This window comes from Pongo pygmaeus, chromosome 17 (genome assembly GCF_028885625.2).
Source record: "Pongo pygmaeus isolate AG05252 chromosome 17, NHGRI_mPonPyg2-v2.0_pri, whole genome shotgun sequence".
NCBI classification, from domain to species: Eukaryota; Metazoa; Chordata; class Mammalia; order Primates; family Hominidae; genus Pongo; species Pongo pygmaeus.
The window spans coordinates 84528234-84555360 of record NC_072390.2 but is presented as its reverse complement, the minus strand read 5'-3'; the positions used below and the strand labels follow the sequence as shown (position 1 = coordinate 84555360).

General features: G+C 37.3%; 1 protein-coding gene across 2 annotated transcripts in view; it reads right to left on the bottom strand.

Moving 5' to 3' along the window:
• The window catches only part of DOK6 (docking protein 6), a 447352-nt gene extending 420752 nt beyond the window's left edge, over nt 1-26600 (bottom strand). For both annotated transcript variants that reach the window (XM_054461226.2, XM_063653818.1), the window contains exon 1: nt 26154-26600. In XM_054461226.2, the coding sequence (XP_054317201.1) occupies nt 26154-26219 (66 nt within the window). In that variant the 5' untranslated portion in view covers nt 26220-26600. The remainder of the gene's footprint in view (nt 1-26153) is intronic.
• Nucleotides 26601-27127: the final 527 nt, after the last annotated feature.

The window sequence follows — 27127 nt, the reverse complement described above, 5'->3', positions numbered from 1 at the left end:
AACCTGCACTTGTACCCCTGAACTTAAAAGTTAAAAAGAAATAATGGAGAGTAAAAGAAAACCAAACAACTGGATAAAAGGTAGGGTAACAACAGACTAGTAGGGATCAAGAATGACTAGCTGGAGAAAACAGTCAAAATGTGACACATATAATATTCTACAAAGTGAAAAAATGGGTATGAATGTTTATTAAAACAATCATTTTTGACACTTTTAAAATCACTTCACTGTATTGATTGAATATCTAATTTTATAGATTTTCTTGTGTTTCTCAATTTATTATTTTTAATGGCATACTCATGATCTACAGTGTTTAGTAATATGGCCCAAAGTTTAGTCATTTGTATCTTCCCCTAGAAAATTAGAACCAAAACGACTTTCACAGGTGATCTGAGTTTACCCTTTTGAGATCCCATTTCAACATTTGTAAATTAAGTTGAACCATGTAATACCCGAAATGCATTTATAATTACGTTTCTAATTTTAAAAGTCAATGAATTTTTTATTCAAATCTTAGCAAAGTATTTGATGCAACTTAATAAACAAATCCTACAATGCAAATGACAAAGTAAAGGATTAGGAAGATCCTGGACAGCTTTGGAGAGGAAGGAAAATATGTTTGGATATGGGGAGGAATAGCAGTGTTCGTTATACATAAATGAACAAGTCGGGCAGAATAAGGGAGCCCATCTATGACCTACACATATGCAGAAACGTGGTATATGAAGAAGTAGCATTGAACATGAATGGAAAAGGACAGATTATTTAACAAATTGTGATGAGAAAATTAGCTAAACATATGAAAAAATTAACCTGATCATAATCTCTCACCAACCAATGACAATCCAGGTGAATGGATCACTTACATGTAAAAATTAAAATGTAAAACAATTAGAATAAAATGTAAGAGAATACCTTTGTGATTTTAGGGCAGTGAAAAATTTCTCCAGAAATAAAAATAACATGAATACGTACATCTAGCTCTACTATGCTAGTGTTAAAATAATCTTTAAGACAGTTTTGCCCACTCCTTAATATTTAGAGAAATATTTCGATTCAATATACAGATAGTGAAATAAACTCAAGCAATATAAGCAATCAGAAGATTAAGTATATGTTTACCAGTTTATATGATTTTTTTAAATTTTAATGCAACATTTTAATGCAAATGACAAAGTAAAGGATTAGGAAGATCCTGGACAGCTTTGGAGAGGAAGGAAAATGTGTTTGGATATGGGGAGGAATAGCAGTGTTCGTTATACATAAATGAACAAGTCGGGCAGAATAAGGGAGCCCATCTATGACCTACACATATGCAGAAACGTGGTATATGAAGAAGTAGCATTGAACATGAATGGAAAAGGACAGATTATTTAACAAATTGTGATGAGAAAATTAGCTAAACGTATGAAAAAATTAACCTGATCATAATCTCTCACCAACCAATGACAATCCAGGTGAATGGATCACTTACATGTAAAAATTAAAATGTAAAACAATTACAATAAAATGTAAGAGAATACCTTTGTGATTTTAGGCAGTGAAAAATTTCTCCAGAAATAAAAATAACATGAATACGTACATCTAGCTCTACTATGCTAGTGTTAAAATAATCTTTAAGACAGTTTTGCCCACTCCTTAATATTTAGAGAAATATTTCGATTCAATATACAGATAGTGAAATAAACTCAAGCAATATAAGCAATCAGAAGATTAAGTATATGTTTACCAGTTTATATGATTTTTTTAAATTTTAATGCAACATTTTTTCAACACTTTAAATCAGAATACTCTGATTTAATATTGCAAATATCTGATTAAAGGTTATTTTAAACTTGTATTTTTATTTTAAATTATTTTCTAAAAATTAAAAAATGATTGCTTTAATCATGATGCAATGAATAAAATAAAATATTTTATAATACATTCAAATTTCCAGTTAATACATTTTAATGAGATCTTAAAAAGTAAATATATCATTGTGGGATAATTGAGAACAAGTTAATTTCATGAACATGTAAATACAATGAAAAGCAGAGAAAAAGGGTATATTAAGGGCACAAGCAGAGCGCCATAAATAATTGAAAGGGGGAGGAGCCGAAACCACATAGTGTTTAGGACATCTAGAAAAAGCTTGTAAATAAGGTGGCTTTTTAAATGGTCTTAAGTGGCAGGTAGCACTGTGACAAGCTGTGATAGTGGGAAAAGAAAAAATTATTATATAAACATAAATATATATAATAAAAAAATGGAAGTGGGCAAATTATCGATCCATATTTACATAATGATACAATGCACATAAGGCTCTACTCTGACTATGACAGCAAAATTCTTCTCTATTTTTGCTGCTCACACCAACCCTCCCTTGCACTTTTTGCCTGGCATCTATATAGTACTCCTGCTTCCAGTCCTGCTCACAATAATCTAGACTGCACATGTACAAATATTACTGTGTTACTCTGACCTAACTAATTTGACCTAACCTGGCACACTTTACACACAAGTGGCACTGAAGCATGATGACAAGTATTCTGAGATCCCTACGCCTTTGTCCTGCCCATGTTGCTCTATTTGCCTGAGTAAATCCAGCACAATGTTGAAGATACATGTATGAAAACATGAAAAGTTGTGCATGTTTAACAAGCTCATGCACAAGAATTTTAATAAATGGAGGAGAAAAACAGACTACCTATATGGGAACAAATAAATCCCAAACTCAAACGCTGAAATAAGGATTACTTAGACATTGATTAAAGATCTACATGTGGTTTAATTAGAACAGAATATTCTGTCATTAGACTAGAAGATAGTAGCTTTATGTTGTTGTAAAGAGAGCCTTCTTGAGTAAGACAAAAAATTACAAGTCACAAAGAGAATAAATTTGATTTTATTAAAATGTAAAATGTTAGTAAGACATAGAAGACTATAAGCAAGTTTAAAGGCAAGCTATAATATAAGACAACTGTATTGTGTATAACTGTAAATAACTAATATTTAAAATATAGATGGCATTCTCGTACACCATTAAGAAAAGATGTCACATAGAAAACTAATCAATAGACGTGAAGAAATAATTCAAAACTAAGAAAATCAATTGGTCAATAAACATATGAAAACATATTCAAAGTGCAGAGAAATGCAACTTTTACCCACTCATTTATCCAAGGGGCAAAAGTCTCACACTGTCATGGGTTGCTGAGAAGGTAGAGCAAAAGGTTCTGGAATTCACTTGGCTGCATTTAGATACACCATCTAGCAAACTTGCAGTAGATGGTAAGTATGTGGCCAACCTATGCCCAGCAAATCAACTTCTAAGCATATAACCTAACCAAACTCTTGCACATTTGCATTATTTGCATTAAAATACAAATTATAGGTATTTATACAAAGCAATACTATACAGAAGTAAAAATGAATGAACCGCAACTCTATATATCAAAACTATTACATTTCAAAAACATAATCTTGAGCAAAAACAGGAAATCGCATTCTGTACGATTCTGATTACATAAAGTTGAAGTTACGTAATTCAATAGCAAATATTATTTAAAGAAATACAAAATCTAATAAATGTAGAAAAACTGTACATAGGATTATAAACATGAGTTTTCTTCTGAAATAACTATATTGGGATATACAGCAGGCTTCAATTATATTAATTTTATTTCTTTTTTAAAATCTGAAACACATAGCAAATTTGTTTGAAGAAAAGTTTATGCTCTTTGTATGTTTGAAATATTTCATAACTGAAAAAATCTGGCAATAGTAGTTGTTGCTGAGGACAAAAGAAGTTTTCATTTCATTGGTTCTAGGCTTATAAATTAAAACAATTATAAGCAATCTGAAAACATCTAGTAAAGTGAACATAAACACGTTTTAAAAACCAGTATTTCTACTTCTATCCACATACCCTGGAGAAACACGTATATATGCAATCAAGGATAATTATATGTTTGTTGAAGCATGGTTTTAGTAGCAAAATCAGCAATATCTGATATTGTCCATTAATAGAGGAAGAGTGATTAATTTATGCAGTAGAGGACAATACAATGGTTGAAGTGCACAGACTCGTCTTAGGTAGTAACACAGATAAATACCGAAGCCAACTCTTCAGTGTGAAAATGGCAAAATAGCAAAAGGTTCAAATGGGTCTTCAACTCCCAACATTTTTTGTCGTTGTTGTTTATTTGTTTGTTTGTTTGTTGAGACAGGGTCTCACTCTGTTGTCCATGCTGGAGTGCAGTGGCATGATCTCAGCTCACTACAGCTTAGATCTCCCAGACTCAAGTGATCCTTGCACCCCAGTCTCGCGAGTGGCTGGGCTACAGGTGTTCACCACCATACCTGGCTAATTTTTGTATTCTTAATAGAGATGGGGTTTCACCATGTACCCAAGCTGGTCTCGAACTCCTGGGCTCAAGCGATCTTCCCACTTCAGTCTCCCAAAGTCCTGGGATTACATCCGTGAGCCACTGTGCCTGGCCACATTTTTCTATGTTAAAAAATTTAAAGGAAAAGAAGAACTTTCTAAAATATAGTAGTGTGCGCTTGGAGGTTTGTAATGTGACTCTCTGCAATTTCCATCATGCTTGAAATATTATATTTAAAAAATCTAAATGTAACAATGGTAGATGTTGCAAATAGTTCTGAATTGCAAGTTTAAGTTTAAATTATTAGTCTAGATAATGAAAAAGCATGGGAAATTTTAAGAGGAATAATTGTTTCAAACCAAAATTTTGAAAAATTAATCTAGCAGAAAGTAGAAGGATAATTGAGCGAGCAGTAAAAAGAACCATTAGAAAGTCACACCAACACTTGTGCCTTGAGTTAGACAAACAGAATATATCAACTGGAAAGAGACCACAGAAGGCAGAGACATTCTGAGGCAGCACTAATAAGATACAGCACTCAGTTGGATGTTCTCATTGAGATAAAGGCAAGACAGTTTTACCTTTGAGGTCTAATATTGAATAACTTCGAAAAGAGTGGCAGTGTTAATAGAAATATCTACTTAATATATGTTTCTACATGACAGAGTAGCTGGTTCAGGAGGGAACAGAATATATTTTATTTAGACTCATTGGCCTGGAGTAAAATATGAGTAGGAAGCAGAAAATATTTTATAAAAATTTGAGTATGCCAATCTGGACACGGAAAGTGAGATTAAAGTATAAAATTATATTTCAGAGAAGTCTTTTGAGAAGCACTAATAAAACTGTAGGGCTCAGGACTTGAGGAATTCTTTGGGAAAGAGGATAAGATTTTTTTAAAAGCACAACTCTTGTAGTGGTGGGTGGAGAGAGAGCATGAGGAGGAGGAGAAGACAGGGAAGGCGGTCCAGTGGGCCAGGCAGCAGGAGACACACATGTGTGGATCGTGGATCCCTGGCCTTCCAGACAGATGGGATAGTCAGGTATTAGCAGCAGAGGAAGGGCTGGGAACTGTTAGGGCACACATGATGGAAGGTTCAGAAATTGAGGGCTTTCTAAGTGATTCTAGCTGGACTTCTGGTGGATGATAAAAACTTAAGGGAAACTGAAAGTTGTTTTTGTGTTGTTTTGCTTTGTTTTAATGGCAGGAAAGAGCTAGTCAGGCAAAGGTGAGGAAGCCTAGTTCTCCAGGTGAGGAAGCTGGGATGCCTCAACACAGAGTGTGGTCAAGACATCATCAGCCTGGTAGCCCCACACCAGTTTCTGTGTCTTTCCCATGCATCAATCCATGCACACAATTTTGTCCAATGAATATGTTTAAAACCACATGTAATCAAGTAATTTCTCTGGATTAAAACATCATGCCTTTCCACTTTGACTGTATCAGATATAAAACTGTTTTCCCTGTGGCAAAAAAGAAGTCGTCCCCAAAGAGGTGAAATTAAATGTAAAGATACTCCTTCATTGTGGCAAGTCAAATCCGTATTTCTTGTTTAGAAATACCAATATCAATAGGTAAAATGGTATAGGGCTTACCATGCACCTGGCATTTTGCAAATTTTATCTTATTTACGTCTTGCAATAACCCTATGGGAGTTGGCCATTTGACACTTCATGTCCATTTTACAGATGAGGTATGAAGATGGAAAGTCCACAGCCTCAACCAAATGTCTCTATTTCCAAAGTTCTTTGTCTGCATTACACTCTGGTGATATTCAGAACTTGGTACTCTTGAGCTGGGGCTTAAATAATATTAATAATCTGAAGTACTGGATTTTCCTGAAGTAGAAGTCTGTGGAGAGTTGTTTCAGAGACAAAAACAATGTAGTCTTTGATAAGCTCCAGCTAAGTCATAAAATCACGTTATAAAAACCAACATCAATGAGATGGAAGAAAAGCCATTTCAGAATCATACTGCTGCATATAGAATGTTTTTGTAAAAGTTTTTCAGGTTTTAAAATAAGTACAATTGAGAAGCTGTCTTAATCTTTGAGTACATTTAAAGTGATGCATGCATCTTAGGGTTTCAAAGATGGTAGACTGCACACATAACAGGGAAAGTGATCAAGAGATCTGAGGAATCATTAGTGACATTACCTTTGAGATTGGCTGAGGCACTCATCAGGGACTGTGAATTGAAATAGATACAGCCAATGGTTCCAATTAAATTGGGGAAAAACTATATAAAATAGGAGCCTTAGAATTACTGTAGATTATATAGAAAAAGGGTATCATGTCCTAGTCTAGGGTGGCACACCAATCGGCATCCTCAGAGATATGCCAACCTCCTCTGGGGTAAGGGTGGAATACACTGTCATGAAATTGTGTGCAGTGGTTGAAACAGGTGTTCTGAGAAGGCGCTAGAAATCAGTGTAACAGATCTGAGCCTTCTTGCGTTATCTCAGCTTCCTTAACTTCATGGGCTTCCTGTATAAAATGAGGGATAGCATTAGGAGATACACCTAATGTAAATGACGAGTTAATGGGTGCAGCACACCAACATGGCACATGTATACACGTGTAACAAACCTGCACGTTGTGCACATGTACCCTAGAACTTAAAGTATAATAAAAAAATAAAAATAAATTAATAAATAAATGAATAAATAAATAAATATAGAGAAAATGATATCTGACCTGCCCACGGAACAGTATAGCTGTGTTAAAGGTGTACTGTGTGTAAAAACAGTAAGAATTCATACCGTTGGGATGATTCCTAATAGAACATTTCGCTTGCTGTAAAAGTTGCTGCACAATTTTATTGTACATACTATTTGAAATTTTGCATTAAATTTTAAAGACAAATATATACTCAAAGAATAGTCAAAATAGTAACTGAAAAAAATCACAATATAACAAATACATCTAAAGACAATGCAGGACTAATTTTTTTTTTAATTTAGATAGCCTTTAAAACAAAATCTCTTCCCTCCAAAACAGCAACGTACTTTGCTGTATTTTTTTGTATGTTTTATTGGTTAAAAAGCTAAATTTTAGTATGTTCACAAAAAAATTGTCAAAATATAAATTTAGGTGAAGTTATAAAATGTAGTTTGTAAAAATTAAACATCGAATAACACCTCTTAGGTAAGATATAAAATATATTATCGCTGACATATTTCCAATTACAGGCTTTACATTGCAATGGATTGATATTGCTGAAGCTAATTACAAAGGTGGATATTACAAAGTGCCTCTCTGAAGGTGGTGCCAATATTCCTGTACATATCAATCAAAACCATAATGGTGCAGTTCTGAATGTAAACTTATTTAACAACTTAACAAATGTTTATTGACTGCCCTCTTTTGTGCCAGAAAGAGTCTTACATATCATTGTATCCTCCTGTGTATAGTAAATGCTGGGGTTGGTATTAATGCCATCTTTTTACTTCTTCATCCTTGGTGTATTTCCTATTAGCATATCCTTAATTAACACATATTAAACATATACTAACACATCCTTAATATTTGTAATTGAAGAAAAACCTACCAGATACTTACAGATTCTAACTGCAGAGCAAAATAATTATTTACTTCACCTTTGATCCCGAATCCTGGGTAAATCATGAATATCCAAATGCATTAGGTGCTATTTCTTTAGGTGCTATTACTTTTCTTTTGAAAAGTAATTTTACTGTTTCCCCTTTACATTCTAGTCAAATACTGACATTAAGCTGTCAGAAGAAAGTATAATGACTTAAACTTCTTGGATGCTTTATTTGGGACTTTATTTATTTTGTATTCTGCACACACTTTTATTGTCATTTAAAAGGGAGTTGTGACTAGTTAAAACCACGAGTATCAAGATAGCTATGTGCGCGTTTTGGATGGGAATGCAGCTCCGTGATCTCTCTTTTACTGCAGTTACAAAATAGAATTTCATTGAAAAGGCATTGAACTTTATCTTCTAAGTAATGAAGCCTTCTAAAATTTAGTCAAGATGGCTCTAGAGCTCAACATCAAAGACACAGAAGTTTTGCACTGCTGTTTGTTTTTAAAGTCAATGGAGTGTTCAAACCACTTGGGTCCTAGTAATTAAGGTATTATGTGGGCAAATGTAGCTTATATAAACCTCATTTCACAGAGAACACTAAACTGCAACTGCAAAATGATTAACATTTATATTTTCCCCAATTCAAAAGAGAGAACCATAAAATGAAAAAGTCCCAGCTAATAATTGAAATACATGTACTTAGGCAACAAAAGTGTTTTCCTCACTATTATTTCTTAGTTTACTATTACTCTTATATGAAATTTAAGGAGCAGCCATTTCTTGACTGGCATTAAATAGATATTCCCTTTATGTTTATTTTAAAGCTCTCAGGCTAGGCATGATGGCTTATGCTTATAATCCCAGCACTATGGGAGGCTGAGGCAGGAGGATTGCTTAAGGCTAGGAGTTCAAGACAAACATGGGCAACACAGCAAGACCTCATCTCCACAAAAAAAAAAAAAAAAAAAAGAAATGAAATTAGCTGGGCAAAGTGGCACGTGCCTGTAGTCCCAGCTACTGGGGAGGCTGAGCTGAGACAGGAGGATCACCTGAGCCCAGGAATTCAAGGTTACAGTGAAGCATGATCACACTCACTGCACTCCAGCCTGGATGACAGAGCAAGGCCCTATCTCTAAAAAGGAAAGTGTTTAATATTTAAATATAAATTCTACTTTACATATTTCTCAGAATTCACTGAGAAAAGCTGTTACTCATCAGGCTTAGATGAAAATATAAAATTTATCAGATATGATAATAAAGGATCATCCATTTGCATTTGACATAAAATGAAGTCAAGTAATCCCAAAAGTCCAAAACAAACACCAAAAACTATGTAGACCATAGGCAGAAGAATGAAACTGGACCCCTCTCTTTCAATACGTATGTAAATGAAATCAAAATGGATGAATAACTTAAATAAGACCTAAAATTATGAAACTACTAGAAGAAAACATTAGGGAAATGCTCCAGGACACTGGTTTGAGCAAAGATTTCTTGAGTAAGGCCTCGAAAGCAGACAACCAAAGCAAAAATGGGCAAATGGGATCACATCAAGTTTAAAACCTTCTGCACAGCAAAGGAAACAATCAGCCAAGTGAAAAGAAAACCTACACAATAGGAAAAAATCTATGTGACACTATTCAACTGACAAGGGGTTAATAACTGGGATACATAAATAACCCAAACAACTCAATAGCAATATAAACAAACAATCTGATTAAAAATGGGCAAAAGTTCTAAATAGACATTTCTCAAAAGAAGCCAAATAGTCAAAGGTATATGAAAAAAATGTTCAACATCACTAATCATTTGGGAAATGCAAACAGAAACCACAATGAGATATTATCTCACCCCAATTAGAATGGCTACTATTAAGAAGACAGAAAATAATAAATGCTGGTGAGAATACAAAGGAAAGAGAATGTTTGCACACTGTTGATGGAAATAAAAATTATTTCCATCTAAAATACAGTATGGAGGTTCCTCAAAATTTGAAAATAGAACTACCATATGATCCAGCAATCCCATCTGTGGGTATATATACAAAATAAAGGAAATCAGTATATTAAAAAGATACCTGACTGCCATATTTATTGCAGCAGTATTCATAATAACCAAGATATGGTATCAACCTAAGTATTCATCAATGGATGAATGAAAAAGAAAATGTGGTATATATACAAAACGCAATATTCTTCCTCCATAAAAAGAATGAACTCTTGTCATTTGCAGCAACATAGATGAAAATGGAGGTCATTATGTTAAATGAAATAAGGAAGACAACGTCACATGTCTCACAATATGTGGGAGCTAAAAATATTGATCTCATGGACACAGTGGATAGAATGGTGGGTACCAGAGGCTAGGAAAAGTAGTAGGGAGGGGAGGTTGGTTAATGGACACAAAAATACAGTTAGATAGAAGGATAAGACCTAGTGTTTGATAGTGCAATAGGGTGACTATAGTAAAGTTAATAATTTATTGTATATTTCAAAAGAACTAGAAGAGTAGAGTTGGATGTTCTCAACACAAATAAATGAAAACTGTTTGAGGTGATGAACATCCCAATAACCAAGATTTGATCATTATACATTGCATTATTGTATCAAAATATTACATGTATTCCATAAATATGGACAACTATTATGTGTCCATAAACATAAAAAATTAAAAAATTAAAAAATTAAAAATAGTATAATTGCCATAACATTCCAATAGCCTAAAATGGTTTAGGAGACCAAAGACAAACATGCAAGAATGGAAACAGTACATTCAAACAGTGCCAGGATTATATATACAACTCCAAAGTGATCATATCATAGTCTATATAAATGCAGTCCCTTGGATTTGTGCTGAGTACAGCCCTCGCAGCCCTATGAGGTGGGCCTAGATTACAAATAATAACTCCATGAGCTCAGAGATAGTAGAAAACTTCCAGGTTGAAGATGATAGGTGATACAATCTGGAGGGAGTAAAATTTGAGCATGTTCTTAAATAGGTGAAATTTCTAAATGGGGCATACTGGGGTCTATAAATTATTAAGAACAGAAGGCAGATGTTTCTCCCACTTTCTGCTGTATTTCTAGGAAGAAGAGTGGGAGAGGATGTAAAGTCCTCACTTTGAAGGGAACAATTCTCACTGTCTCCAAAAGAAAAGACATTTTTATGTTTTCACAGGTGGCAATGTGGAGAGTTATTCCATTAAATCATACTTGTGTATTCATATATTTATACAGTTAGTTAAATTGTATGCAAAAATGCAAATTTAGCTTTTCTATGCCATGGTGGATTGAGTTCCAGAATAACTGTTGTCCTATTAAGAATGTTCAGCAAAAAGACATTCATTCATTTTCAGGACATGTTTGTTCCTCACTCCCACCCTTCGTTTCCTTTCTTCCTTCCTTCCTTCCTTCTCTCACTCCCTCCCTTCCTCCATCCCTCCCTCCCTCCCTTCCTTCCTTCTTTCCTTCCTTCCTTCCAAAAAATTTGTCTAGAGATCTGGAAAGCAGAAGAAAATGGAGTAGCTACAGAAGACGATGTTGTTAAATGTGCCCTTAATTATGAGTTAAATAAGCTAACTACATGATGGGTTTGTAAATGATAAGTGTATTCAGTAGAAATGTTTATATGAATATACAGTCAACCTAAAATCCCTTAAAATTCTGTAAGCCATAAATTAATCTTTTACATGTTTAGTAACCTTGAGATTTAATATATGAATCGTAAGGTTGAGGTAAATATTTTTGACCTCTCTTTTGTGACCCTCAAAATATGGCTTTCTTTTTAAAGATTTTTCTTCCAAAATCAGAATTTATCTCCTGAATGCATTGACCTTTAGGTGCTGAAAATGACATAATGCATCCTTGCACAGATGTTTGCAAAAAGTAAGCCAAAATGTTACATAATATATCAACACGGCTATCTACATGAACTCACTGTATCAGACTTTGAGTTTAGCTACTGAGGTAAAACTGTGGTAAAATAAATATCTGGTGCCTGTCTTTAAGATAGTAATAATCATTTAAAATTCATATTGGAAGGTTGGGTGGGGGGTCTCAGGATTCAAAGCATCACAGAATGACACCTTTCCCCTTTATCTGTTTTCTTGATGATACGCAGAACTTGACAGCCCATCAATCAAAATTTGGCCTTTCTCAACCTGAGTTTCATGAGAGAATGAAGACTTACAAAAAATGATTTGAGTCATTATTTTCCTCAATTCACAAGTATTGAACAGTTGCTACCATTTTCCATACAGGAAGGAAGTTAACTCGTTACATACATTGGAAGACTCAAGGAATTAAGAGTTTCTTCTCTTATGGAACCCCAGTTCAGAAGGGCTGCCAAGAAATAGGTTCCTTTTCAAAGGTCTGTCCCAGGATACTTTTGGTATCTGTCAATCAATTCTACTATTTAAAGGTTGAAGTGTCATGGACTAAGCACTGTTTTAGATCTTGTAAAGTATTATTTTACTCAACGGTGAGGACGGTGTTCTTCTACCCAATTCATAATTAAGAAAAGTGAGACTGGAAGATATTTGAAACTTACTGTAAGTTACACAATTCATAATTGACAAGTTATTAATTAAATCCCTCAATTGATTCTGAAAGAGTATACTCTTTCCATTTTTCTACGCTACTTCCACTATAATTGTGCCCCACTGGATGGCTTATCACGTTCGTAAAATGAGGCTAGGTTTTGATGCTCCCTCTTACATTTTCTAATTAGACTTTTAATTTTAAGATAACTGTTGTTACACATGCAGTTGTGAGAAACAGTACAGAACAACCCTGCATGCTCTTTATCCAATTTTCCCCATAGTAACTTCTTGTAAAATTACCATCTCATTTCATAACCAAAATACTGACATTACCACAGTCAAGATACAGAACATTTCAACCATCAAAACGATTCCCCATTCTTTGCTTTTATAACCACTTCTACCTCACACACAAACCCCATTCCCTCTTTCCTGTCCATAACCTCTGGATACTACCAACCTGTTCTTAATTTCTATAATTTATTATTTTAAGAATGTTAATAGAATGAAATTGCACAGTATGTAACGTTTGATGATTGGTGTTTTTACAGACACCCATCATAATTTTCTGAGATTTATTATTACTTTGGTCCTTTGTTACTGTTGTGTAGTATTGCATAATTTGGTGAACTACAGCTTATTTAATCATTCACCTAATGATGGACATCTGGTTTATCTTCAATTTATTACTATTTCAAAGGAAGCAGCCATGAACATTCATGAATAGGTTTGTATGTGAGAAGTTTTCATTCCTCTGACATGAATGTCCAGGAGTGTAATTGCCAGGTCTCATTTTTGCATACGTAGGTTGTTAAGAAATTGACAAATTGTTTTCCAGAGTGTCTGAACCATTTTATATTCCCACCAGTAATGTATGAGTGATCCAGCTATCCAGCCTCTCTGGATTCTTGTCAGCATTTAGTGTTGTCACTTTTTCTTAGCCTTTCCAATAGGTGTGTAATGATATCTCCTGGTAGTTTTAATTTGCATCTTCCTAATGGTTAATGATGTCAGACACCTGTTTATGTGCTTATTTGTATACATGTCAACTTTGGTGAAATGCATGTTCGTGTCCTTTGCCTGTCTTCTGGTTGAATTATGTTTTTTAAAAAATTTACTGTACTGTTTTTAGAGTGTTTTATACTAGCTTTTTGTCAGAGATGTATAGTCCTTAAGTATTTTCTGCCAGTAAATAGCTTGTCTTTTCATCCTCTTAATAGGGTCTTTCACAGAGCAAAAGTTTTTAATTTCAATAAGATGAAATTGTCAATCTTTCCTTTTATGGAATGATTTTGTTATCAAGTATAAGAATTCTGCCTAGCCCTAGATTTTTTTCTAATGTTTTTCCAAAAAATTTTGATAGCTTTATGTTTTACATTTAAGTCTGTCATCTGTTTTGAGTTAAAAGGTGTGAAGTTTATGTGAGGTTTCACTTAGTTTGCTCATGTATGTTCAATTACTCCAGTAACATTTGCTGAAAAGGCATTCCTCTTTATCAAATTAATTTTCCACCTTTGCCTAAAATATGTTACGTGTATTTGTGTGGGTCCCTATTTAAAACAAACTTTTTTCTTAATTATATGATCTGGATGTATGCTTATATCAAAGCTCCTACAAATCCCCATGTTTGAACAGAATAAATCACTAATGATGCTCTAATGTCCAAGCTAGGAGTAAATAAAAGAGAAATTAATTCTATCTACTTATTGCTAAAGACAATATTTAATATTCACTACTCTAAAACATTGATGATTTTAATATATTTTAAAACTTAATTGAGTCACTTCCAATAATGCTGTTTTACCAATTATATGCATTAGTTGCAAGCAACAGAAGCTGACACTTGCTGATTTAGACAGAAAGGAATTTATCAAAGTTTTTATTATTTCAAAATAGGAATAGAGGACTGGAGAACCAGGTTCAAGACAGCAACCATAAATATTCTCTAAAGTTATTAAAGTGGCTTAACGAGTGTATTCACTTGAGACAATAGATGCAGTAATTTGCATTGTTTCTACTTTTGTGTCATTACATTGATCCAGTAGAAATGACTACTCTCTCCTCCCCTGTGAAGATTCCTCCACTGAATTGCCTCTTTTGTCACTAACTCAAAGTCGGTCCTAGGTGCCTGGAATTTGTAAAAGCCAGCTCATGTTCTTGTGCTCTGGCTGCAAGGGAGATAAGCATTTTGGGCATTTCATCTTTTATAATGCAAGACCTTATTTGCTACCTTCACCATTCATAATGTGGGAGTACTCTCCAAATATGGGAAAGAGACTCAAATTCTGGCTGAAATAAAGAAATGACAAATGGCCGATATAGACATTTATTTTATTTTATTTTAATTTTTTACTTATGGAGGCATACTTTAACTATTTATCCTAGCTCTCTAGGGTTCAGTGGAAATATATGGTGATAAACAACTTGCATTAAAAATTATTCTGGGGAAATGTACTTCATTTATTCTAGAATCACTTGAGATAAAAACCAAGCCTGAAACAAATAATTCTCTTGCCCAGAAGTCAATTAAGGTAGAATCTCTGGGAGTCGGTCTTGCCATTGCTGTTACCAAAACAAAAGAGAAAAAATAACCCTCAAAAGTAAAATAATTATTTTTCTTCACCGTCATTGTCACAAGCCATAGTGCTACAATGGAGGTAGATAACTTGTTTTGAGAATATTCCAAGTCAAAATTATCACAGGTAGAGGGTCTCACAATGAAGGAAAAGCCATAGCCAACTCTCTTGTCTCTCAGCGGAGTTCTGGAGGATCACATGACCTCTACCTCCACAAAAAGCCATTAACCAGTGAGAAAGTTCCATTTCTGTTAATGGTGTACTAAGTAATTCAAGAAAGCCCACATGCTCATGATCACAAATGCTGCACATATACAAAAAGTATATATATTTGAAGGCATTGAAAACTACCAAAGATAAAATTGATAATTTATTCTTATCATTTTTAAATGAACCAAATGATAATTCTAGACATGAAAATAAAATCATCAAAATTGATATCAATGAATAGTTTTAACAGTAGATTATTTGCAGTTGAATAGAAAATCAGCAAACTGAAAGAAATGCAAGAAAAATATTTATCTTGAAGATTTGAGAGGCAAAGAGATGAAAGAGTAAAAGCATAAAGACACTTTGAGAAAGGGTAGTAATTACTTGCCATATCTCTGCTTCCTTACATATGAGTAAGGACAAAGAGAAAGAACGGACAGAATTGATAATTGAAGAGGTAGTGGTGGAGAATGTTTCAGAACTGATGAATGATATCAAGCCATAGAATCAAGAAGCCCTATAAACCTCAAGAAAGATGAACGGAATGAAAACTATATTTCTACATGTCATAACAAAACTCCTGAAAACCAAAGATAAAGAACATGTTAAAAGCAGAAGAAAAGAGACTAATCATTTTCAAATGGCAAAAATAAGACTGCCAGATGGATTCTCAATGCAAACAATAGTAGGTGAAAGACTCATTTTCCCCAAGAGCTAGAAAAACAAAATACTTCTGTAGCAATGGTTCTCCCTCCTGGCTAGCCTGTAGAATCACCCAGTACCTTTCCTAGATACTGAAACTCACTTCTTATCGGCTCCTTACCAACAGTCCTATTTCACTACAATCTATTCTACACCCCAGGCTCAGGAGTTTTGTTAATTTGACAATGAACATTTAACCCCTCTTGTAAAACACATCAGTAACTTCCCAGCTTCTTAGAACACTACAAGCACCCTTATTCTGGATCTTTTCTCATTACTCCACACTCATCTCGACACATATTGTTACCTGGATATGTTGTGTCCTATGCATAGAACTTTTTAACAAACCCTTCTTAATTCACGACTTGTCAGCTTGATGGTTACTTTCTCTAAAAACCACAAGGGCACCTACCATCTGCATGAACTCGAGAGGTACGTGCTATATATTGCTTCAATTTTCTCTCTCCTCATCCATCCATCTATGCCCTATCTCTTCAAGTAGGAAACAAAGAACAAAGAAAGGAACATAAAACATAAACCTCATAGATATCAGGAGCAAGGTGTTGCAGGGTAGCAACTGTCTTTCACAGCCATGAGACCAGGTTTATGAAGAAGACAAAACTGACTCTGAGCTACTGGTTTTTTAAAATATAGTCTCATGCACTGAATCTCCCATTGGGAAAATCATGATTGCATTGTTCAGAACTCAGCGAGTCTTAAATTAAGTACAATTTAAATAGCCGTGGTATCTTAATTACTTAGATGAGAATACACAAATTAGACAATTGAAATCTTTCAAGAGCATCCACATTGCTGGTAGAAGCATCAGTCATGTATCAAGAGAGCCTGGAAAGTCCTCAGAAAGGATTTACTCACGTTCATTACATTGTTTATGAAGTCAATTTCTGTACGTCGAAGAAATTTTTTGTTGTATTCCTTCTGTGTTCACATTATAAAGCATTATAGACTGTCAGGAAATTAGTGTTACATAAAGGATTTAATGGATAATTAACTTTATATTTCAGAGGTCTTCGCACTAACAACAGTGTAATTAGCAGTTTAGAGGAGTCTAACATGTTACATATTTTCTCTGTTTCCTAAAAAATTATCATTTTATGGCAACAATTATCAACTCTGGTGTCACATTGAAAACACTTGAGAGAACTTTAAAGCAAACCCACACTCAACTCCAGGCAGGCCAATTCAGTGAGGAAAGCCCAGGCCGAAGGATCAAGTTCTGCAGGTCACTCCTATATGCAGTCGTGGTTGAGAGGGATTGTTTTTTAATAAAGGGATAGGTAATATAGATAATTATTCAAAATATCAGAAAACAACAGAATGTGTTGAGTGGCCTTAACAGTGCTAAATAATTGTCCAGTTTTAAATGTCTAGAATAGCATATTTCATACTTATACATAAAATTGGTAGCTTCTAGGTAAATTCAGTATCATGACTTGGTACTAGATGTACTTTGGTTTAGAGGACTTATATAGCTAAAACTTAAGGATTCCAAATATGTGATGAAGTCTATGAAAGCATCAGTAAAATGACATGGATGCTTTCTACAGAACTACCCTACGGTCTTTAAAACACTCTGGAAAATGTATTCCTATTTGCTAGTAAGTTTAAACAAAAAGGAATATTTTTCAAAGCAAGGAGAAATATGTGAAAAGTATGATTTTATTCTTATTTTGCATAGCATGTGAGAAAATTTACTAGAATTATGTAAACAAAAATAAATATAAAATTTACTGGTTGCCATGGTGTTAAAGTTATAGCTTTTATAGTTTTGGGGAAAAAATACTAACTTTCCAATTTTAGACAAATATTGCATCTATTTTTCCAAGTAAAGACTAATGTAGACATAAAATGGTTTATAGAATTAAAAACTTTCCTTGTATTCTACAAAAGCATTTTATGAACATATTCTTCTGGTGCAGAGGTGGGGAGTGCATTCTGCTATCCACTCAGGAAAGATAGCAATTCCATGTGTATGGGTAGTAACATGCCATTTGGAAATACATATATATTCTATTGAATATATACATATCAATATATAATACATTATATATGTATATATGTGTGTACACATATATACATACACACATAAACATGCTAAAGGGTAGTGAGTAATCAGAAAAAAGCAATTCCATATTCACAATGGAAAAATCATTAGGAAAAAATTACTATACACGTTTCTACATGTGTATTAGTCCATTCTCACGCTGCTGTAAGAATATACCAGAGACTGGGTAATTTATAAAAGAAAGAGGTTTAATTGACTCACAGTTCTGCATGGCTAGGGAGGCCTCAGGGAACTTACAATCATGGTGGAAGGCACCTCTTCACAGGGCGGCAGGAGAGAGAATGAGTACCCAGTGAAGGGGGAAGCCCCTTATAAAATCATCAGATCTTGTGAGAACTCACTACCTTAAGAACAGCATGGGAGAAACCACTCCCATGATTCAATTACCTCCCATCGGGTCCCTCCCATGACACGTGGGGATTATGGGAGCTACAATTCAAATGAGATTTTGGTGGGGACACAGCCAAACCACATCAACGTGTAATACGTTTCATGTATAAATGTACACATTTGAATAAGAGATTGGCATACAGGCAACTTAAAAAATCAATAGCTTTTTAATAAAGAAACATAATTTAAATACATCTATTTTGATTTAAGCCCCCTTTAAAGCAGCAAGCAACAAAAATAAGAAACAAACAAAATAATCCAGTCTCTTGAGTTGAGATCATGCTGTGGTTGAGTATTGTCAATGCTTGGGCATTTAGCTAACACTGTCATACTATGTGAGGCATGACTATGTCACCACATACTGCCTTTTGATTTGTCGGATCCCCATTAATCTGTATAGTTTTTATAATTCAGGTTTTCTTTAAATGAACTCACCTTTCATTAAGTTGATTTAAACATAATCTTTTATAAAGCCAGGTTAAATAAAATATCATCTTCTATAAATAAAGGTAATGCTAAACTAAAGATATTTAACTATTTAAATAACTTGTAAAATTCTACCCAGACACTGTCATGTAAATTTTGAAAGGTGCTCTATTTTTTTTTTTTTTTTTGAAAGGAGAGATTAGTGAATTTGTGTTTGGTATCAATGAAAATGAAATTGTGTCAATTCAGTGTGGCCTGGACAAGTATCTGCATAGTACTTCCTTATTGTGACATAAATTCTTTCACTAAATAGCATTTTTGTCTGCAATCTAAATAACTTAGCATTGAGTATAGTGAATGATTGTATCAGCTTTAAACCAAGATACCAAAGAAAGCACCTTGACTTTGAAGGGTACACATGACTATGTTGAACTTGTCTATATATACTCTAAAGTGGTAGCTGTTCTATAGCAGATATTACACTGAACTTGAAGTTATAAACCTAGGTTTGTAGACAAAAACACACAAACCCAAGCTATGTCTCAATAACTCCAGCTGATTTGCCTTATGTCTTTTGGATTCTAGTTTATGTACAGAATGGGGGTTAAAAATTGAATATACGTTTAAAATCCTACTATAAGACTTATATATTATGTGTGATAAGTCTTTACAAGCTGTGAGATGCACAGTACACACAACATGTAGTGAGACTATCTTACCATTATGAAGTCTCAAACTAAGCATTAATATGTCTTTGTTCCCAGTAATTTTATTGTTAAGCCAAAAATAAAAATTAACCAAGAATTGTTGCAAATAATTCAGGAAAATGGCAGACAAAATATTTTGCACATGTTGAAAGGTTACAACCATCACTAATCATTGCAAGTACCATGTAAACAAGTTTTCTTTATTAATTTCTGCTCTTGCTTGTAGCAAAATATCATTTCTTATTCTATCCACTTTGACTGACAGGTGCAATATTCTCATTGAGTAACAGTGTAACAATATAAAAATGAATTACTTAGAGGATAATACTGCTCTGTATCTTAAAATAAATCTACAGAGGATTTATGCAGAAAGTTAATGAAAATGTTCCCTATCTAGAATTTGTGGGCTCTGTGGACAAAGTTACAAGACCTTGAAGAAAAACAGAAAATACTGTGACTAAAGTGAGGCACAAGTAATAAAACTGAGGCTAAAGAAATTATAGTATGCTCCCTTTTAATTCTTTTATCATATTTGATAGAAATTATGTCTTCCTCAAAACCAGCACTGCATTTCAAAATATGTGAATCTAGAGATTATCTTTAAATGGTGGGACTACAGATAATTTCAATTTTGTTTGTATTGCACGCCTTTTATCTTCTACAGTTTCTAAAATTGATGTAAATAGAAACAGTATAAAGATACAAACACTTAATGGTCCTACTCAACAGTTTCTACATGGTTTATGATCCAAAGAGGGCAATGCTAACTAATAAAAATACTTCAAAAAGATGACATTTATGTCAAATATATATGCTTCATAGTAAACTATTTTTTTTTTTTAGATGGAGTTTCACTTTTGTTGCCCAGACTGGAGTGCAGTGGCACGATCTCAGTGCACTGCAACCTCTACCTCTCGAGTTCAAGCGATTCTCCTGCCTCAGCCTCCTGAGTAGCTGGAATTACAGGCGCCGGCCTCTGCGCCCCGCTAATTTTTGTATTTTTAGTAGAGACGAGGTTTCACAATGTTGGCCAGGCTGCTGTCGAACTCCTAACCTCAGGTGATCCGCCAGCCTTGGCCTCCCAAAAAGTTGAGATTACAGGCGTGAGCCACCACACCCAGCCTAAACTAATTTTTTATTCCATATTCTATTTTATACTGATCCAAAATATTCACCATTACTGTGCGTGTTTGAAAGACATTTAAGGAAACTGGGAATGTAGATCGTACAAAGATATTTGGCCACTGTAGCACTTCCCTGCTCACTATCTATTAATTTCAGTCATTTGAAAGATCTCTTTAAGTACTGAGTATTATCTTTGTTTTCTAAGAAAAGGAATGCCATTTTTAAAGTTCTCCTTGCCAGCAGTCATCTGTAAATCTATCAAGATAAAAACTGAGATGTGAATCTTGATAACTCTCTCTGATTTACCAGCCTCTCCCAGGTCTTACATAGGCATAATAATTTCATAGCAAAATCCAGCCACAATGTCTGTATTTGGTTTTTACTATAAAAATTACCTTAATTTTCATTGTCTTTGGCTTAATTTTTGAAATTCAAAGAACATCAGACATGTTCATATACAGACAGAGGGATGTTTTTAAAAGGAAAAAAATTGCCAATAGAGATAGAGTTTCTAAGCATACATCAGATATCATACACACAAACATGCAGTTGAAGATCATGCAAAATATAGGGATTGGGTAGAAGATATATAAGATCTTTGCTTACTGGAAAATTCTAAGAACTAGCATTATTTGCAGGAATATGTATAGATACAGAAGTAAGTGGCAAATCTACACACAGCGTAAAGAATATGCATAATTGTCACCATGAATAAAAATCTAGAATCAAATAGAGAGTTCAAATAATTGAAATTGTCATCTGCTAAATTAGTATTTAATGAGAAATGATAAATATACAAATGATAAATAAACATAGATACCACAGATCCATTTCAGAAAACAACGTCCAGGATACACAATATTCTGGACAAGTAAAGACTGAAACACACTCATTATAACTTCTGCAGCATAAATCCATATATTAGAAATTCATATACAAAGTAATGATCCTGAAATTTCTTTAGAACTTTCAAATGGTCAGAATGACTAAGTTATCTATATGTTTTATCTTAAATATATTTATTGCATCTAATTCTTGGCAAATTGGTAATGCATGCCATGCAAGATATAATCTCTCTTTACAAACTAGTTTTTACAGACTTGGAGACCAAAGAAATTGTAAAATGGTCTAAAGGACAAGATATACAAATGCACATATGCACATTTCTATTTATTTTATTTTATTTTATTTAGTTGGTTATTTTGAGACAGAGTTTCGCTTTGTCACCCAGGCTAGAGTGCAGAGTCACGATCTCGGCTCACAGCAACTTCCACCTCCCGAGTTCAAGCAATTCTTGTGCCTCAGCCTCCTGAGTAGCTAGGACTATAGGCACACATCACCAGACCCCGCTGACTTTTTGTAATTTTTAGTAGAGATGGGGTTTCACCATGTAGCCTCAGCCTCCCAAAATGCTAGGATTACAGGCGTGAGCCACCGTGTCCAGCTATTTCTATTTATTTTAATCAGTGAGCTTCTATAAAAGGGTAAATTTTCATAAATATCTCTCATGAACAAATACTCTGAGGAAAGCTGTTGCGAGAGGAAAGGAAAACTTACAGTGTTTACAGAAAGGAGATCAATTATCCTTAAGCCAGGAATGGAGGTGTCTTGAGGTTTTAACCAAGAAGGGAGAAAGGGCAAGAGGTAGGTGAATCCACAATAAGTTGTTAAAACAAAAATATGCAAAAAGTGAAATTCTCAATAGGTGCTCAGCTCATAAAGTTAGTGCTCTTCAAAACTCCAAATCTGTCCCTCCACATTTCCCTGCTTCCCCTACAGCAAAGTTGGTGCAAAGTGACAATGACTGGCCTGATGTACTCTGAGTGGCAATGATGCAGGGGTTCTTTATTATAAATAATTCAGGCTTAACACAATATGACTCTGTAATACACACACAAACACCAGTGTACACTGCCTCTTAAACTGTGGGCACTCCAAGATAATTTGATCACTTGTTGAGTGTGTACCCGAATACACACACACACACAACCACCCTATCCTGAGATACTCCTTCAGAACCCACACATATCAATACCAATCTCTCACCTAAGTTTGAGTAAGAAATATAAAATGTCTGTAGAAGACACTATTTTGTCTGCATACAATGTGTCTGTGAATAGTCATGTTGATGTATCTGAATGAATTCCTTGGAAAAAAAAATGATGTGAGGTCTGTGTCTAGAATAAGTCAAGGTATAGCAGTCTAAAATTTGTACAGTGATGTTGATGACAATGACTGTGATGATGATGATGATCACTCCACAATGCTGCATCTATTTTTGATAAATTTAGGGTCAATACACAAAGTGTTAGATTATTAATGCTTTCAGTGATTGAGTTCTTAGTTTGGCTGCAAACAAAAAAACTGACTGGATATTTTGCTATATATGCCTTGTTTACTAAATTTTACTTCTTTGCCCAAACAGTGGGTAAGGGACTGTAATCAACAGGTTGCTAGCTTCCCCAGTGAGACACAGGGCAAGGGCCCTTTTGACCTCTTAAACCTGGAAGCCCCTCTGAAAGGTCTGACTTGCTACCTAAAGGACAAGAAATGTCTTACTGCCCTCATTCAAAATTGCACTTACCTGTGAAGAGCAAAGGGCACATTAGAACATGTCATCATAAATTATGTTTCATGTCAATAATTATCTCTGATGCAATCAGCCTCATATCCAGGTCTTTTTTTCTCCATTAGAATATCACAGACTTTGATTTTTGAAAGCATGAGTACTGTCCATAATAAATCAAATATCTATGCATGTTCAATTATAATTATTTATATTTTGAAATTTAGTTTTGGACATAAATCATACAAAACTCATCGTGTCCTTGGAGATAAAAAATATGTTATTTGGAAAAGTTCATAGTTTTGAGTCCATAAAATTAGGAATATGTATTATTAACTATGCAAAGGAAATATTAATGTTTGGATAATTTCAATTTTTATGATTTGGAGTATGACTCTTTAAGGCACACAATATTTGCTTAGAGTTTTACTATCTTATGGGACACACTTAACTTAGTAAGCTTCACAGAACCAGCTATGTGAAGTTTTGCCATTTAAATTCACTCTTCTGCATATTAGAATATTCTGAATAGAAAAGTATCTGACTTAAAAAAAAGTTCCCAAAATAGTCAACGTGAATTTAATATTTTGATTTAATTTAAAACAAGACTGTTTCAATATCTAACTTTGAAGTGTACATTTCTCAGGTAGAAATGGAGGACAAAAGCAATTAACTTTTATATGAACACACTTCTATTGTTTTCTATGAAGGCTGCACTTTACAAAGGCGAAAAGCTCTAAACAGTGAACATAGCAAAAGAGGCTTTGTAAGTGTAAATATACATTTGCACACATCGTTAGGCAGAAATGGTGTTCAAGATGACATTTCAAACGCTGTGAATGCCATAGTTACCCAAGAAGAATTCAATGCACTTTCCTTGGGTCCTATGTTATAATGGGGTTACATACTCAGTTTTTATTGTGTGAAATCCTGGAAGGCTTGGATGGGGTGGAGGGGAATCCTAGAGACTCCAGGGCCAAGTGCGCAGGAAGGGGATGCTGAGGCTACATTCTTCAGTCTCATTTTCATATGCAGGTGACTCTGTGAACGCAGACATACATCTTGTCCGGGACTTAACTCATCCATTAGTTTATATAGTCTGAAGCATCAGATACAATTGCGATTTCAAGAAGACCGAAGGCCGAGAAAAATGATCAAGCATCCAGTGGTAAAGCAAAGGGCTTCAAAGGTCAAGCTAAGAAGACGACTCCCTTCCACCTCCAGCTCTGCACCTCCCTTGGCTGACAGCTGTGTGGTGACAGACTTGAGCATTGCGTCCCAGCTGCGAGGAACAACCAGACTCCTGGAGAACCGCAGCTTTTCCCGTGGGTTCGTCCTTATATCCCTGGAAAAGAATGAGGCGCTTTCTTCTACCCAAGAAAAGCCCTTGAAACCTGGCCGAGGATCTGACTCTGGCGCCTTCTCTCTCTCGCCTTGGTGGGGCTCACGGCAGCGCACGTTGGCTCCAGGCTGGAGGAAGAGGGGCGTTGCTGTCACCCAGCTCCGCACTCGCTCTTGCAGCCTCCCAGCCTACTACAGGGCTGCTGAAGTTCCAGAATGGGCCCCTGTTGTCCTTGGGGTACAGTCTGCACCTTTAATGCGAAACCCAGCAGAGGCAGCACCAAGAGTCAAGTCTGCCTTTCCCGTCCTCCTGTCCCCAACACCTGGCGCCGCCAACTCCCGACAAAGCGACTCCTGGTGCTTGGTGATCTGCCCTCTTTCGGGGATTCTACCGTACCTTTCTTCTACCCTCTAACACTACCCTTCTTTTGCTTTCTTTTTTACACAAAAATTAGCAAAGTCCTCCCCTCCTTTTCCCCTTCTCCAAGTTGGAGGATTCATCCAGTCATCAGGGAACACAGGAAAGGTTCTAGCTCAAGGACCCTTTGCCCCGGGATGCAGGAGCCTGGTACAACTGGTACTTGGAGAACAGTGAGGTAGACACAACCAGAGAGTCTGGAAAAGGGGCACTTTCTTTCCCAGTCGAGTTTCCCCTCGCTTTTCTGGACCAGCCAGCCCGGGTCAGCCTCCCAGGCCACCCTACATCGCGCGCTCCCCAGGGACCTTCTGCCCGTCCCTCTATCCTCCCCCTCGCGTCCCAAGTCTAGGCTGCTCCCGCCCAGGTGACCGCCCCTCCTGTCCCGCTGCCTCCCGTGAGTCCCTCCTACCTCCTCGTCTGGTCACTAGAATAGTTTTGAACCCCTGGGTTCTACACCCTTTCCCTCCCAAGCCAGGCAGCGCATCTCTCAAGAAGTAGCGAAAGGTCTCCATCAACTTTGCCGTCACAGAGCAGTGACCGCGGGCGGGCGCGGGGCACACACCTGCCTGCACGCGGGCACGGGTCCCCGGGTCGGGGAGCACTTGCGGGGCGCGGGAGCCGCCCTCGGCCACGGCGAAGGCGCCCTAAACTACAGCCGGCAGGGACGCGCGGCGCTGGGAGGGCATCAAACGGGAATTTCGAATTGAGCTTGGGAAGCGGAGACCAGAAAATGGTGATTCTAAACACACGCGAGCGTCGCCACACAGAGCAATTCCACCCGAAAGGCGCACACTTTTGAGAACAGACCACCGTGGATAGCACTGCAAAGAAACCTCCTCCAAGGCACGTTCCTCCTTGGAACTGACAATCCCTTTCGTCTACTGACTTCCCCGCACGGTCGAAGACAGCCCGGTACACTCGAGGATGGGGACTCAGGCGCTCCTGAAGCCCCCAGATCCGTCTGCAGAGCCCCCCGGCAGGTGTGGCCCCCACCTGGCCAAGCAACAAGCGGGCCATCCGCCTAAGGGCCGGGTCCCTCTCTGCCCTGTACCCGCACGGGTCACCTCTCCCTGCCCCCCGCCCCAGGCAGCCAGCCGTGCCGAACGAGCGCCGGGGAAGGAGCAAGCCGAGCGAACCACTCACCCCAAGCTTCCTGCTGCGGATTTTCACGTAGCCCTGCTTGACTATGTCGTTAAAGTTGGAGGCCATGGCCAGCGCGATCGGGCTCCTGCGCCCCGCGATCCGCTCTCCGGAGTCGAGAGCCGCCGTCCGCCGCCGGGTCTGCGCCGGTCTCGCATCCAGCCGGCCGCCGCCAGCAGCAGCGCCGCCGCCCGCTCCTCCCCGAGCTCCCGCCGGTGGGGACGCGGGGTCGCCTGCAGGGCCGCCGCGGACAGGGAACGGGGCCCGGCGCCGCGAGCCGCGCCAGCCCTCCGCGTTCCGGCGCTCACCTTCGCTCCCCGCCGCGAGCCCCGCGCCGCGGCCCGCGCCGCCGCCAGCTGCGGGCGCCCCCACCGTGCCGCCGCCCCCGGCAGCACCCACGGGCTGGCGCCTCGCTCGGCGGCACACAGCTGGCCGGAGCGCACCACCGCGGCTCCCCGGCGCGGGGGGAGGGGGCGGGCCGGGGGGGGCGGGCTGATGCGCCGGCCCCGCTCCCTCCCCCTGGCCCGTGGGGTGGCTGGGCTCGGAGACGCTCGCAAGACGCGCTCCATCCCTCTCCGCGCGGGCGGGAGCGCCTCTGCCGCCGCGCGCCCCGAGGCCCGCTCCCCACCCGGCTCCCCGGTCCCGCAGCGCTCCCCGGGCGCGAGATTCCTAAGGACACGGCGCCTCATTCCCGGGCTCTAAATCTCCACTCGCAAGCTGGGCACCGGGGAAAGGGCGGTGGAGACACTTCCAACGCGGAAGGCCAGCGGGAGCGAGACACTTGTTTATTTCATCGGCCTTGTTTACAGTACATTTTTATTCCCAAGCACACGCGGCCGTTCCAGGTCTTTGCCCCGTTAGGAAGTGTAAATCGACGCCAAACCCTTCCTGGTGCACACAAAGAGACCAATCGTGCGCATGTGTCTAATCCTCCCGCAGCCTAGAGACAGGCAGGCGGGCGAGGCAGCCGGGCGCCG